General features: G+C 54.3%; 1 protein-coding gene across 1 annotated transcript in view; it reads left to right on the forward strand.

The window, feature by feature from the left end:
* CPNE2 (copine 2) overlaps window positions 1–15,601 on the forward strand; it is a gene marked incomplete at its 5' end in the record, with an annotated part of 54,420 nt that overhangs the window by 15,555 nt on the left and 23,264 nt on the right. The window contains 4 exons of the mRNA XM_084270066.1: window positions 2,641–2,820; window positions 7,054–7,128; window positions 11,253–11,324; window positions 15,198–15,281. Of these exons, the coding sequence (XP_084126192.1) occupies window positions 2,641–2,820; window positions 7,054–7,128; window positions 11,253–11,324; window positions 15,198–15,281 (411 nt within the window). The remainder of the gene's footprint in view (window positions 1–2,640; window positions 2,821–7,053; window positions 7,129–11,252; window positions 11,325–15,197; window positions 15,282–15,601) is intronic.

Below are 15,601 nucleotides of genomic sequence, written 5' to 3' on the forward strand. Positions count from 1 at the left end.
CGAGCAGACAGCTGGGACCTTCTGTGTGGGAATGGCAGCAGAGAAGGGTCTGTGTGAGGCCACACTGCCCTGGCCAGTTCAGACCCCACTGGTGGTGATGTATCTGATTCCCCAGACGCAGCAGGAAGCTATTCTGGGAACACAGCTTTACTTCAGTCGTTTCTTGGCAGTTAAGGCAGACTGAGCGACCAACTTCAAAACACGCTGCCATAGTTGGTGTATATATAGCAAACTCACCACATTTCCACTCCATCCCTCCAAAACCTGCCTCCTGTGCTGAAGGAGTTCCTTTGGAACTAAGGTAGGCACTCGCCTTTTTGGGTTCTCTTTTCTTTTTTGTTTCTTTTTTGGGAGCTTTTTTGCTGTACCTATTTCTGGCTCTGCAGCTCTGGCTGACGTTCCGCCGTCCCGCTGCCCGAGGGAGCTTTCTGCATCCCTGGTACCTGGGATGCTCAGTGCTGTTCTAGGGCTGGATGTCCTGACTGCAAGAGGAGGTGGGATGCTGGCTGGGGCTGCGGTGTGGCAGGAGGCTCTGTGCTGTCCCACAGTGGGTGGATGGGCTTTCCAGGTGCCCAGGGTAGCGTCTCTTGACAAAATCACACCGGTGAGTGTGTGCTTTTCTCTTCTGACCATGTCCTGGGGTAACGGATGATGTGGGAGGAGCCCTTCTGCCAGCTCTGGTCTAAATGTGGCTGTTGCAGCTCTGACATTGTCTGAGTGTCCCGTGGGGTTCCCTGGGCAGGACATCACTCACTAAACCAGCTGTCACCTCCTCAGATAGGACAGATACCAATAGCTGCTCTGGTGGCAGTGCTCCTTCTCAGCTCACGTGCCTGAGTTTCCCCCAGGCTGTGGGTGTCTGTTTCCAGTTCAGCACCCAGGCTGTGCCTCCAGCCTGTACTGCCCATCGCTTCCAATGGGTGAGCTGGGCTCCAAACTCGCCCTTTCCCGGTGCCCCTTGGGATGGGTGGTGTGGATGGTGGGTCCTGACATCAGAGTTCAGACCCTCCTTTGGCCATTGATTTCCAGCCGTAAGTATACCAGCTTTTCTCAGCCTGGCTGCCCCAGTTTTCCCAGTTTATGCCTCTTCAGCTAAAACTGGGGGGCTGGTGTCTCCAGAAGCCTGGCTGGTCCCTCTGTCCTCCCGACCCTCCTGCAGTCTGAATTACGGGGTCTGCGACCGAAGCTCTGTTACCGGTGGGCAGCATCCCAGCATCTCCAGCCTGGCTGTCCCTGGGATTATTATTTTTTGGCTCACACAAGGCTTTCTGTCCTCCTGTGCCACGCTGTGTTGTAAACCCACACTTCCACCAGCTCCCTGCCAAGTTTCCTCTGCTCTTATCGCCGCTCTTGGCTGCGGGATGCCGCAGACCGCTGTGGTGCTTCCCCTCTGACGGCTGGTTCCCCACGTGCCTTCCAGTTTTCATCATCCTCTGCGCTTGCCCTTCCAAGCTGGCATTTCTTCCAGCCTGCTTACAGTCACTCAGGGTGACAAAGTCTATTGAAGTTGTCTTCTGGGTCCTTCCAGCCTCTTGTTTCTCCTAATGCTTGATGAAATCTGTGAAAAATGGCCTGCAGTGATTTTTTTCCCCCTGTGGAAGGCCAAGAAAGGAGAACCCACATGAATGTTTGGGTTTGAGGTCTAGAGAGAGATGCTAGAGGGATGCTGGTCTGGCTTGTGACACTTTTTCTTTCTGCTTGTGCTCGCTGTTAGCTGCACAGCCTGAGAGAAGCAGGTTCAGCATTAAAGCTGAGGAGGGTCTTGTTGAGGACCTGAGGTGTACTTGGTGCCCCTGTACTGGGCACTGGTGAGGCTGCAGCTCGAGTGCTGGGTCCAGTTCTGGGCTCCTCACCATCAGAAGGACAGTGAGGTCCTGGAGTGAGTACAGAGAAGGGCAACCAGGCTGGGGAAGGGGCTAGAGGGCAAATCCTCTGAGGAGCAGCTGAGGGAGCTGGAGGTGTTCAGCCTGGAGAAGAGGAGGCTGAGGGGAGACCTTATCACCACCTCCACTGCCCTGCCAGGAGGGTGCAGAGAGGTGGGCGATGGTCTCTTCAGCCAGGGGACAGGAGATGGGACAAGGGGCAATGGGCTCAAGCTGCCCCAGGGCAGGGTCAGAGCAGATGTGAGGGAAAAGTTCTTCCCTGGAAGAGTTGTGAGGCTGTGGCACAGGCTGCCCAGGGAGGGGCTAAGTCACTTTCCCTGGGTGTGTTTAAAACAAGGGGAGATGAGGTGCTCAGGGATCTGGTTTAGCTTAGGATGGGAATGGTTGGACTTGATGATCTTAAAGGTCTTTGCAACCCTGTGATTCTGTGGTTCTGTGTGTGAGAGCATCAGCTCCTGGGAGAACAGGGGTTAGAAGCTGGCAAAGACTCTGGCTTCAGTGAGCCTTGGGCCCACCCCAAGCTTTGGCTGGGCACAGCCCCGTGCACCCCTTGTCCTCAGGGCTGCGGGTCTCTGCATGAAGTGCCATCACTTGCTTGGATGGATCCCAGCTTGGCACACTGGGTGCCACGGCCCACATGTCCTCACTGGTGGCCACTGCAGGGTGGCTCTGGCTGGGGTCAGGACCTGTCAGTGACAGAGATACAAGATGCATGTGCCTAAACACCTCCATTTATTATTTTTTCCTTCCTGTGCAGCTCGACAGGACAGAGACAGCTGTGAACAACCTCAACCCAGCTTTTGCCAAGAAGTTCATCGTCGACTACCACTTTGAGGAAGTGCAGAAGCTCAAGTTTGCCCTGTTTGACCAGGACAAGTCGAGCATGCAGCTGTATGAGCACGACTTCCTGGGTGAATTCTCCTGCACGCTGGGCATGGTGAGTCTCTGAGGTCCCTGCAGCTCGCTCTCCTCCAGCCAAGGGAGCCCAAGTGATGTTGGCCACAGGGACATGGGGGGATTAGAACTGCTACTTGTTTGCTAGGTCCTTCCCAGTGAAACTAATTCAATGTGCTGCTTGTACCGTGCCACGTTAGGGCTGTTGGCTCCTTGCTGAAGCCTCAGGTGGTGCTGACGTGGGGTTTCTGCAGAGAGCCATCAAGTGGAAGCTTTTGGAGGTGTCTGTATCTCACTGTGGGTTACAGTAAGAGCTCTGGATTTGGTCTGGGGCTCCTTCCAGGTGTTTGCTGTTAGGATCCATTGCAGACTACCTTTCCTACCTTTCCATCTCAGCTTTCTTTTCCTTTTCTTTTCTCCTTTCCCCAAAGCTTTGGCCATTGCTGTTATGTAGCAAAACATCTCTTCTGCTTGAGCACGTTGGTACAGGAATGTGTCTTCTGCTCTTCCTGTGGAGAAGCTTGCAGGACACAATGTGATTTATAAAGCCTTTGGAAGGTCTTTGTGTTCATGAGCCCAGACCCTGTTAGAAGCTGGCAGCTCCATTCTCCAAATGTCTTTGTTCCCTGAGCTTGCACTGACTCAGCCACAGGCAACAAAGGGGATTGTTTCTGTTCTTTGGAAGCATCTGGCTGCTCGGGGCTGCTGTGGTACCTGGCATGAGCGTGGGGGCTGAGTGAAACTGCCCCAGCTTGGTACTGGGACCTGGGGGGATGCGAACACTGACTGGGTGGGTTGGCAGTGTCAGCCAGCCCAAGACTCATGTATCAGTACAGGCTGGGGGTGACCTGCTGGAGAGGAGCTCTGAGGAGAAGGACCTGGGGGTCCTGGTAGATGACAGGTTGGCCATGAGCCAGCAGTGTGCCCTGAGGGCTGAGAGAGCCGATCGGATCCCGGGGGGCATCAAGAGGAGTGTGGCCAGCAGGTCAAAGGAGGGGATCCTCCCCCTCTGCTCTGCCCTGGTCAGGCCCCACCTGGAGTGTTGTGTCCAGTTCTGGCCTCCATGGGATAAAAAAGTCAGGGATCTCCTGGAGAGAGTCCAAAGGAGGATACAGAGATGCAATCTGAGATGATGAAGGGTCATGTGAGGAAAGGGTGAGTGAGCTGGGGCTGTTCAGCCTGGAGAAAAGAAGACTAAGGGGGAACTTTATTAATGTTTATCAACATCTTAAGTATGGGATGCAGGGGGAAATGGCCAGCCCCTTTTCAGTGTCTGTGGAGACAGGACAAGGGGCAATGGCTGCAAGTTGGAGCATAGGAAGTTCCACACCAACATGTGGCAGAACTTTTCCCCAGAGAGGGTGAGGGAGCCCTGGGACAGGCTGCCCAGGGGGTGTGGAGTCTCCTTCTCTGGAGAGATTCCAGCCCCATCTGGACGCCGACCTGTCAATATGACCTGATGAGCTCTGGAGGTCCTTTCCAACCCCTGTGATTCTATGAGTCTGTGATTCTGTGCTCAGGGGTGCACTTGCACCGATGCGCTTGCGGTATGACAGACCTTGTATGGCACCGCACAGGGCGGGGGGTGAGGGGATGAGGCACCTCACCACTGCCAGCTCGAGGGCTTGACAAGTGCTGACGCTTGCAGAGTTGGATATTTAGCCCCTGGGCTTTTGGGAGGGCTCTGTGCTGACCCAGTTCCGCTCCTGCAGAAGTTGAGGGACGGTGCAGGGAGCATCCCAGGCCGATGTTCAGCGATTTAGACCATCCCCATCCTCTTCCCTTAGTGGTGTTGGTGAAACGCAGCCACCTCCGGCGTGGGGCAGCTCAGCAGAGCTCCTTGTGAAGGTCTCAGTCCTGGAGGAAGCTGCCAGCTCAGAACTTATGGACCTGAGGAAACAGCTTGCAACCTTGCTGTTCCTAAATGTGTCTCTGCAGAGGTCTGGGGTGCTGCAGGTTCCCATTGGAGAGGAATGTTATCCCTCTGTGATGGGGAGAAGGACGGACCCTCCGGCTTGTTGGGTCTCCTAGAAGAGCCCAAAGCTTCCTGGTGCTTTGAAAGGTGGATAGCTGGGGTGGGAGAGTGGACAGCTGGGGACTGGGCAGCTCTTGGCAGGTCTCACAGCCCTGGAGCTCACTCAGAACAGTTGAAGTTTGGCCATGGTGCCTCATGGACGTGGTGTAACTGTCTACTGTGTCTTTAGGTGGGCTTAGTCCATCAGGAGGAAGAGAGCTCTCAGCTTCTGTGACCTGTGACAGTATTTATGCTCCACAGAAGAGAGCTGGGCCTATGTGCATGCCTGTTTTTCCATGAATTTTTGCAGCCCTTTCCACCTGAGATTTTTGGTGGCTTCTAGTCCCCAACATGACACCAGCCTGGAAACAGGGGGGGATCTCCTCATTTCCTTTTTTTCCCCCTAAAATTCAGTCAACATCCTGCCCCTGTGCCCAGCACGGGCTTGCAGTGTGCCAGAGCTCAAGCAGAGAGGTAGCAGGGGTGAGGAGAGGTGTGAAGCAGAGCAGGTGGGGGCTGGTGGGTTCAGCCACCCTGCTGTGTGCTGTCTGACAGCTGGGCTTTGCCTGGTGGGATGTTTCCTTAAGCCTGCCAAGTTTGGAGGCACGAGCAGCTCTTAGGAGGGAAGGAGAGCGGCCGTGGGCAGCGACAGCCTCACGGTGAGCATCTGACTTCCCAGCTCTGAGTCTGTGGAGCTCTGTCTGATTAGCCAGATCGTTTTGTTGCAGTTAATTAGGTGGCTGGTAAAATGTAAAAAGGACAGCTGGGTGGCTCCTGGGCCCTGAGCGACCTCCATGGCCAGATGAAATGTGGCAGGGGCCAAACTGCAAGTGGGAGGGTGCCTGGGGATTCTGCTAGCCAGGGGTGTGAGGGGATTTTGCCCCATGCAGAGTGTGAGACAGACATCTGGTGACATCTGGTGACTACGACAGCTGGGCAGTGATTCTGTGCATTTATTGGCTGAAGGCAGCAGGATGTGGCTGACACTGGGAAAGGGGTTTTGCCTTGAAACTGCAAAGACCACAGGATCACAGACTGGTTTGGGTGGGAAAGGACCCTTCAAGGCCACCCATTCCCAACCCCCTGCCAGGAGCAGGGACATCTTCCACTAGATCAGGTCACTCAGAGCCCCGTCCAACCTGGCCCTGAATGTATCCAGAGATGGGGCATCTGCCACCTCTTTGGGTGACCTGTGCCAGTGTCTTACCACCCTCATCATAGAGTTTCTTCCTTATCCCTAGTCTGAATCTCTCCTTTAGTTTAAAACCTTTACCCTTGTCCTATTCCCTCAGGCACTACTGAATTTCTCTCCCCATCTTTCTTACAAGCCCCCTTTGAGGATTGAAAGGCGGCAGTAAGGTCTCCCTGGAAGGAGGAGAGCATTTTTGGGGGGCACAGAGAGGGATACAAGCATGGCTGGGTCACTGGGTGGTAGAAGCAGCAAGTTAAGCTACTTTTTGATGGGTTTCTTTTCATTGCTATTCCTATTCCTAACTGTGTGATGTTAGGACCACAGGTGGAGGCAGGAGGGTGGATGGGGCTGCACATTTTAAACCACAGCCCTACATCTCAAGGGGGTCCCTGCTAGGTATGGGAGAAGAACAGAGATACTTCCAGCAGATTTCTGGGCCCCAACACGTGGGTCTGGGAAAAACTTATGGGATCTGCAGGTCTGCAGGAACCGAAGCTCAGTGAGACAGGGAAAAGTCTCAGGCTCCACTCAGTTCCCAGGTAGCTCTGTCTGGCTTCTTACAAGTCAGAAGTGAAGGAGAGAACACGCCCCTGGGGGTGCTGAGCCCTGTGCCTTGCTCAGCAGCAGCATGCAGGGAGTCTGGAATGACTCTGGGGGAGAGCATCCAGCTTGTAAGCAGGATTTTGTGTGTGGAAACAGGACCAGAAAGCCAAGGTGCTTGCGGGGGTCATGTTAGGAGTGTTTAAAATGGGGTTTGAAAGGTGGAGTTGTGATTCTTCTGGGAATAACTCACAGCATCTCAGCTGTGTGAGGTCCCACTGACCTGCCCCACATGAAGAGGTGACACCTCAGCCCCTTGCACTGTCCCTGCTGAGCTGCTGCACTGCACCCCACGGACTTGGGTGAGGGTGGTGACACTCACAGTGTCACGGTCACCCCCAGTGTGATGTCTTCCTTCGACTGTTGTGAAGGCTGGAGCTGAATTAACTACCATGAGCAATGATCAGTTGCTTATGACTCTGCTTGTGATCACTGGTACAATCATGATTTTATTTTCTTTGGCTTCCCAGATCGTCTCCAGCAAGAAAATAACAAGGACTCTGCTGCTGGGGAACGGCAAGCCGGCTGGGAAGGGGATGATAACGGTACAGTTACTCCTTTACATAACTTACACAGTGTGTCAAGGTGGATAATAAACCTGGGGCCGTGCTGGACACTCACCTGGGGTCCAGGAGACCCGGGCTTCTCTCATGAATATTTTTTCCCTTTCACCTCCCATTTTCCTGCCCACTTTGGGCTTTTGGAGGATGAAATATTTGGGGCAGTGACTCTCATGACCTGTGTCTGCCCAGTGCCAGGTGCTGTGAGTCTTCAGCCTCTGCTTTGGTCTCTGAAATAAGAACAACCCCCCCCTCAATCTGGAGAAGCACAGAGTCAACCAGTGCTGCTGCTGGTTGTTGCCTGGCCCAACACGCCTGCCCAGCGCTGCGCGGAGCGGCGGGAGGCGAGAGGGCTGGTTCCTCTGCCAGTGAGGGGTGGGCTGTTTGTGGGAAGAGGATGGGAGCTGTGCCGTAGCAACGACTCTCATAGCAACAGCTGCTGCTCCTGCTGCAGACCCCTCTGGGCAGTGGCCTTCCTGCTGTGGATCTCTTTAGTGATGGGGGTTATTATTTTATTTTTTTTTTACTTTGATTTTGTTCTAAAAAGGCTAAATTTCTGTGTGCTTCCCTCCTGCTGCATCTCCCATCCTTCTTGTCCCTCTTCTGTGCCATGTGAGACACACAGCTGAGGTGTGGAAGAAAAGGCCAGCAAGGAGTTAAACCTCCATCAGGTTTAAAAGGGTTTAAAAGCCCAGGACCTGGCTGCTGCCCTGGCATCTCCACTGCTGGCTCACTCTGGAAGCTGGGGAGATGCTGCCAGCTTTTTTTTTCCTCTTAATTGCCACAGTTAGTCTTTAAAAGCCAGAGGGAAAGCCACAGCGATGCTTGATGCTGCTGGCCATCCCCAAGGAGCCCTGGGCTCACAGCAAAACAGCTTGAGTGGGCAGAGCTGGACAGATGAAAGCTTTCCAGCCAAGTCCAAAGGTGACATGGTTTTAAAAGGGAAGATCCCCATCTGTCACTGAGGTGTCATTAGCAATCTAAGGATCTGAGAGCTCTGCTTCACATTGTACCATTGATGATGTTTTCTGATCTCTTGTGGGGTGTTGGTTACCATGGTGGTTGGATGGATGGATGGATGGATGGATGGATGGATGGATGGATGGATGGATGGATGGATGGATGTCCTCACTGCCAGGCATGGTGCTGGAGCACAGGCCATGGGCACCAAAGGGGGAGCAGGCTTCTGAAGCTTTGGACTCACTCATATAAAACATGGAATTTGGGACCAAACCCCCACCCCATTCAGTTTTGCTTAAGTATCTTTTATTCTTGGATGGAAAGCTGGATCTGAGCCAACAATGTGCACTCACAGCCCAGAAGGCCCATCACAGCATGGACTGCATCACTAGAAGGGTGGCCAGCCGATCGGAGAGGGGATTCTGGCCCCCTGCTCTGCTCTGGTGAGACCTCACCTGCAGTGCTGCACCCAGCTCTGGAGCCCTTGGCACAAGGAGGACATGGACATGTTGGAGTGGGGCCAGAGGAGTCCACGAGGATGATCCAAGGGCTGGAGCAGCTCTGCTGTGAGACAGGCTGGGAGACTTGGGCTGGTTCAGCCTGGAGAAGAGAAGGCTGCTTCTGGGGAGAGCTCCAAGCCCCTTCCAGCCCCTGAAGGACCTCCAGGAGAGCTGGGCAGGGCTGTTTGTAGGGCAGGGAGTGATGGGACGAGGGGTGATGGTTTAAACTAGAGCAGGGCAGGGTTAGGTGAGACCTGAGGAAGCAGTTCTTCCCTCTGAGGTGGTGAGACCCTGGCACAGGTTGCACAGGGGGGTGGTGGAGGCCCCATCCCTGGAGACCTTCAAGGTCTGGGTGGATGAAGCTCTGAGCACCCTGATCTAGTTCAAGGTCTCCCTGCTCACTGCAGGAGGTGGGACTATATGGCCTCTGAAGGGCCCTTCCCACCTATCCCAGTCTGGGATTCAGTGATAGTTAAGTGAGTTGCCACAGGGGTGATTGCGGCACGGATGGATGGGTGGGATCATGATAGGTGGGTCCTGAGTTATCAAGAGATTGGGAAAATCCCAAAATGAGCTGCTGTGTTTGTAGAAGTCAGTGCCAGGACCTTGCCACACGCCCCTGTCAGGCAGAGTGTTGGGGATGTTATTGTCCATGTTGGCCAAGAGCAGATGCCACCAGCAGCCTGTGGCAGCATGGCACAAGGATGTGCCTGGCTTGTCTGCACCACCTGGCTTTTACACAGCCTCCAGTGAGCTCTGAGATGCTGGACACCAACTGGGTGTGCTTTTGTGGGGATCTGCAAAGGGCAAACTCCATCCCCTTCCCTACAGCTCCTCTTCCTCATTCTGGTTTTGGTGTCCATGCACGCCCACCAAGGACAAGGTGGGTGAGAACACTGATGCTGTGGCTTTGCAGCTGGGAGCCCCTGATTTGGTGGCTACACAAGGCAGAGGGAATATGGGATTTGCATGCAGTCAATACATCCTCTGTGGCCTGAAGAGCAGCATCCTCCCTGGGAAGGCTGGGAAGTTGCTGGGGAGCTCGTCCAAGTGGATTCAAAAGGCGCATCTCTGCCTCCTCATCTCCACAGACTCCCAGCTTTCCTGTATGCTGGAGGCCTCAGATTACTCCTTCTGCAGGGTAATTAGTCTCTTGATTCCTGTAGGTTCCCTAAAAGCTTTGCTGTGGTCACACTGTGCATCTCCAGGCCCCTCAGCAGAGCCAGCGAATGGGGAAGGTGTCTGTGCCCAGCTCCCAGCCAGGCTGGGAGGATGCTGCAGCCGGGGGATGCCAGGGAACGGCTCATCCCTCCCTGGGAAGCAGAGGAGGGAGAGGTGGGGAGCAGATGCTTGGGCAGGACACAGCCTTGAGGAGAAAAAATGCAAGTGATTCAGGAAAGGGCTGCTAACAGAAGTGAAGAAATGTGTTTCTTTGTTATAAACATTCCCTTTCTTAAAATACCAAGAGCCTCATTAGACCACACTCCAGACACAACCGGCCCACTGGTGGTTGGCAGGCAAAGCCCTTCTGGAGCACGTGTGAGTAAAGTCTCTGCAGCCCAAGGGATCTGGGCTGCGCTCTTGCCTGCTGCAGCTCCTTGGGAGCAACGCTGGAGGTTCCATCCTCAGGGCTGTCTCACCAGGGGATGGTGCAGAGACAGACTGTGAGTCCTTGGTGCCACCACCGCCTCCCCCAAGGGATGGGGTAGCTGCTTTTTGCTGTGCCCAGCTTGGGGCATAGAGGACAAGGTGGCACACAGTGCTGGCAAGGTTTCTCATGGCTCCTGCTTCCTCTTGGCTTGGTCATTGGAGGCTTCTCCAGGTCCTGAGAAAGCCCCAATGCAGAAAACTATTGAATCATTGAATGTGTTGGGTGGGAAGGGCCCTTCAGAGGCCATTTAGTCTCCAGTGAAGTGAGTGGGGACACCTTGAACTAGACCAGGCTGCTCAGAGCTTCATCCACCCTGACCTTGAATGTCTTCAGCAATGGGGCCTCCACCACCTCTCTGGGTAACCTGTGTCAGGGTCTCACCCACCTCACAAAGAAAAGCCATGTGAGACCCAAGAAAAGGGATGAGTTTGAGGCATCATTTCAGACCCGATAGGAAGGAGACTGCTTGAGGTGTCCTGGCAGTTCCCTCTCCCTTCAGAATGTCTGCTCTGGAGGTTTAATTGTACCTGTTGGCTCCCAGCCCTGCACATGAATGTGTTTCACGTGGATCCAGCCCCAGTGATGAGGCTGTGGAGGTTGATGGGTGTCCTGGGGGCTCTGGCTGCAGCACCAGTGTCCTGGCTGGTTGGCTGCTAAGAAAACACATCCCGTTGTGTCTCAAAGGCAGCACGTCGCTGCTGCAGCCCAGGGTAAACAGCAAGGCCCATGCAGGGACTTTTCCTCCACCCTCCCCTCTTCCTGCCAGGGGCCAGTGCTGGTCCCAAATTGATCTGCAAAAGGAAAAATGAGCTCAGATACATAGCAAAATACCACAGGCATCCGGTCACCCAGCCTCTTAGCTGGGGAATGAGTTTTGTGGGAGCTGTGCAGGTATCTCCAGGGTGCCATCATCAGGGCCCGTGTCTTCTTCTGGCTTTGGGCTTGGTGCTCACTGACTTTTCATGCTGAAAGTGAGTGCAGCTTTCCTTGTCTTTCAGATAGCTGCCCAAGAGCTCTCGGATAACAGGGTGATAACTCTGAGCATGGCTGGCAGGAAACTGGATAAAAAGGTGAGTGGGTTGTGTCTGGGGGATGTGGTGGTAAGTATCTGTCCTTGGTAGGCTGGGGGGCCTAAGGAAACCCCTGCTTTGGGGTGGCAGAAATAAGTTCTGCTGGAGAAGACATTGGGGTGAGACTGGAGGGGTCAAGCCCTGGCTGCTGGGTATGCCTGTGCCTCAGTTTCCCTGTTGTCACAGAATTGCTTTCTTCATCGTGTGTGTTGAGATGGAAGGGCTCTGTGTGGCACAGGAGCTGTGTAACAGACACCAGATGGACCCTGTCCCTTGGAAATGTCTCCTGATGAAGCTGGGGGTATCGATGCCCCTTGAACACGTGTCTCAGAAGTGCTGAGCGCTCCAGGCTTGTGGCCTTCAGCCCCTCTGGAGATGGAGTCATCATGAGCTTGTGTATCAAACAATAGGGCCTCTTTTTTCTGAGGAAGAAGTGTTGACCTCATGGTGACAGGTGATGCATGAGCTTTCCTTGGGTATGACACGTGGGACACTGTCAGCCTGTCAGAACAAAGCCCTCTGACCCTGCACACCCGGTGAGCAGAGCGACTCCTCCCCAGCCAGGGCTGTTGCTAAGCGATCGATGGGGATACTCCTTGTCTCCCCGAGTTATTGGCAGCGTGGCCCTTGGTTTGCAAAGCAGGGCACAGCAAGCATCCAGGCAGATTCTTTGGTGGAGCAGAAGACATGGTTTGGCTGGCCCCGTTATCCAAACTGGATGGACACCCAGTTTTTCCCAGTGTTCCCCCACCTGTTTGGGAATCGTTGTTTTCTCACTCTCCTGCTTATCTTGCCCACTGCAAGGAGCCAAACACCCCTGATAAGGAGTACCCCAAATAACTCTGAGCTGGAAGATGTCCCCAAGGTTGTGGCTTCCTCTGAGGCATCACCCATGCATGTCAAAGAAGACATCTCTAATGAAAGAGTTTTCTTCAAGCATCCCAAGAAAAAGCCTCTGCTCCCTTGGAATTTCATGGTGAGGCTGCTGTCCTTCCTTCCTTTGTGCTTCAGGATCCCTTTGCAGCCACAGCCATTGTGAAGACCAGGGCCAAGGACTTCAGTCCTCTCCACAGCACTGGTACCTCAGGCATATGTCCACTTGTTTTATCGGCACCTTCAGTGGTGGCATCACTTTCTCCATGGGCAGGAGTTGCTTTTCTAACCCAGTTAACAACCAAATTCCTCTCCTGGGTGATGCAGCGGTGACATCTTTTGATATTCTTCAAGCAGGACATGATCCCTGTGGGTCTGCTGCCCTATAGGCGCGTGGTCAAGGTACAGAAGTTCAGCTTGTGCTGGGGTAAGGACTGTGAATACCCCTGTTCTTCTTGGGTCTTCCCCCAGTTTATCAATGAGATGCCATCAGGAAGCTCCTTCCTCTGGTTCCCATCAGCAGGCACCTGCCATTCCTGAGATCTAATGAGGTTTCTCTGCTGATTCCCAGAGCACGGAGCAGCGTCACAGTGCTCGCAGCCCTGCCCATGGGCAAAGGATGTTGATGTCACTTTAGAGCAGAACACAAGTTGAAATAGTCTCTGAACAAGGGAATTGGACAAAACTCAATATTTTGGGGTCATTGTTGGTTGTGGATGGAATGCAACTGTGGGAGCTGGATAAAACTTGTTTAAGCTTAGGAAAAACAGGGCAGGGAGAAGGAGCAGCTGAGCAAAAACACTACAGGAGTAAGGCTGCAGCTGAGGAGTGTGACCAGAGGCCAGGACACCATATGAAAGTTTGGATCTCAAGGGGGTTTGTGGTGGGGCCACGGGATTATCTTGCTGCACACACTGAGCCAAAGCCACGAGCATCCCTTACCAGGAACTGTGCCACCAACCCAGCCTGGAGCTGTGCTTGGTCCCAGACAGCTCCTCCTGCTCTGACCATCTCAAGGCCAGGACCTCTCTCAGGCCATGGACATGTCCTCCTCCCCATCACACATCCATGGTTTCTCCAGCTGCAGCTCACTCCCTGGCTTTAAATGCTGAAGCTGTGCAGCAGGAGCACGTCAGCAGCAGAACCAACCTCCTGTCAGATCAGGTCTTGGCAGAGTTGCTTCACATGACACCGAGGAGGTGCTTCCAGCCGTGCCAGCCCCAGAGCCCTGTGTGCCACCGCAGCTGCAGGGGCGGCAGCAGCTCACCCACCAGACGTGATGCTTGGGCACGGCTGTGGCAGGGCAGGAGCTGTGGGCCAGCACTGCACTGGGAGCTATGGTTTGGGGAGCTGTGTCTGGTGGAAGTGCCACCCCCACTCTTCCTGTCTGTGGTATGTGAGGACCAGTTTGGATCATTTCACTGCTTAGACCAGTTTGCAGATCGATCTGGTCCGCTGAGCTCCTTTGGTTGCTCAGTCTCCACCTCCTGCCAGGCCTGCTGGGGTGAGATGTTTGTGGTCTTGACATTTCACAATAGGAGCCCATGATCCTGTGGCTGGGAGGCATCTCACACCCTGCTGTGGATGGAGCAAGGCTGACTGGGTTTGCAAGCCGAGCTGCTCCACGTGGGATGGAAGCAGACATCCTCCAAAGCTCCCTGCTGTCCCCCGAGCCGGTGTCTCCAGGTTGGCACTGGTGAAACCATGCTGGGCTGTGGGTTAAGCCAGTGTAGGCAGGGCCAGGTGCCCACCACTGGCTCTGTAACCCATTGGTGAAGCTTGGAAGTGCCGAGTCCTGCAGGATCTGGCACAGAGCTGTGCCACAGCCGCAGCCCTGCACAAGGAGTGGCTTGTTTTTTCTCTCCCACAGACGTGTGAAAAAGGGTATGAGGAAAACAGCTTCACCCCACCAGTGTCCCTGCAAGCTTCTATGGTCTCCTCTTCAGGCAGAAGCATTTGGCCTGAAGCAGGCTATGGTTTCTCCAAGCCAAAACACTCTGTGGTGATTTACTTTTCCGGCTGACTTTGGGAACAGGAGTTGGATAGAAACGTTAATGGGCTTCTCTGCTGGGGCATCACTAGAGCCTGTGACCATTCAGCCACCACCTCCTGGGCTGGCTGTGGACAGGGCTTCCTGAGCATCCGTCCCTCCTCCTCCTCCTCCTCCTCCACAAGCAGCCCCCTGCATCTCCACTGCACCACGTGGAAGCCCAAAAAGCTCCCATCCAAACCCATAAGAAGTCCCTCCTGCTCTTTGTAGGACTCAGGCAGCCCCCTCCTTCTAAGAGGAAAACCCAGCTGAGATGGCTGGAGTTCTCATAAATCATTGGGACTGTTCTGGGCTTGGTTCCCTGTCTTTCTGTATGGGAATGACGTTCTGGTTAGGCTAGAGCTCTCCTGTGCCGGTGCCCTCCTCTCTGTCCGATGCCCAGTAGGGATGCATGTGGGTACAAGTTTGTCATCAACCTTTATCAGAGGGGTGTGGAGGTGATGCTGGCAGGGAGGGCAGCACACACTGACCAAGGGCTGCTGCCTTGGAGGGTGTTACATGATCTCTGTCAGCACCCAGGCAGCCGGCTCCTTAGAGAGTCCCTGGACTTGTGCTTTACTGGTGAGTGTGGGAGTGGAGCTCTTGTTCCTTCCCCCTGCCCCAAGCCACTCTTGCACTTCAGAATTCTGGGTTTCCTTTGAAGCTCTGGGTCTTTTTCTAAGCCCAAACGCAGCTGCTCCCAGCTGGGGTTGTTTTCCACGGCACCTACATCCAGAGAGCTCTCTGGATGACGGGCACTCGCCAGCAAATCCCCGGTGGTACCAAGTCACCTGCCACATCGGTGCTGAAACACGACGAGATTTGCAGAACCGAGACATGGAGGGGACCAGGGTGCTGCCTGTGTGGAGAGGACACGAGGGTGTCTGTAGGGTCAGCACTACCAGGGAAGGACAGATCTCTCAGACCAGCTGGCAAAACGCCATGTAGCCTGTTCTGTTCTTCTCCCCCAGGACCTGTTTGGAAAGTCAGACCCCTTCTTGGAGTTTCATAAACCAGGCGATGATGGGAAGTGGATGCTGGTCCACAGAACAGAGGTGAGCACAACTCCAGCCTGAGCTGCTGGGATACCATCGGCCCTACATCTGCTCCTTTCGCTCTTCATGGCATTATCTTGTCAGTGACCCATAAAGCAAGGTGGGATCAGGGGGGTTCAGAGCCCCATGGCTGCCTTCCTGGTGTCCAGCTGAGGCTGCTGGACTCCGAAGATGAAGTTTTACTGAGTCCAGTAAGGTCTGAAGGTTCTTTCTGTACTGCTGTGTCTACCAGGTGGAGGGGCAGGTGGTCTTTTAACCCATGTTAACCTCCTTAACTGCTCACAATGAGCATTTGCCAGGTCCTCAGCTAACCTGGGACA

This window comes from Gallinula chloropus (assembly GCF_964237585.1).
Source record: "Gallinula chloropus genome assembly, chromosome: 13".
Classification (NCBI taxonomy): Eukaryota; Metazoa; Chordata; class Aves; order Gruiformes; family Rallidae; genus Gallinula; species Gallinula chloropus.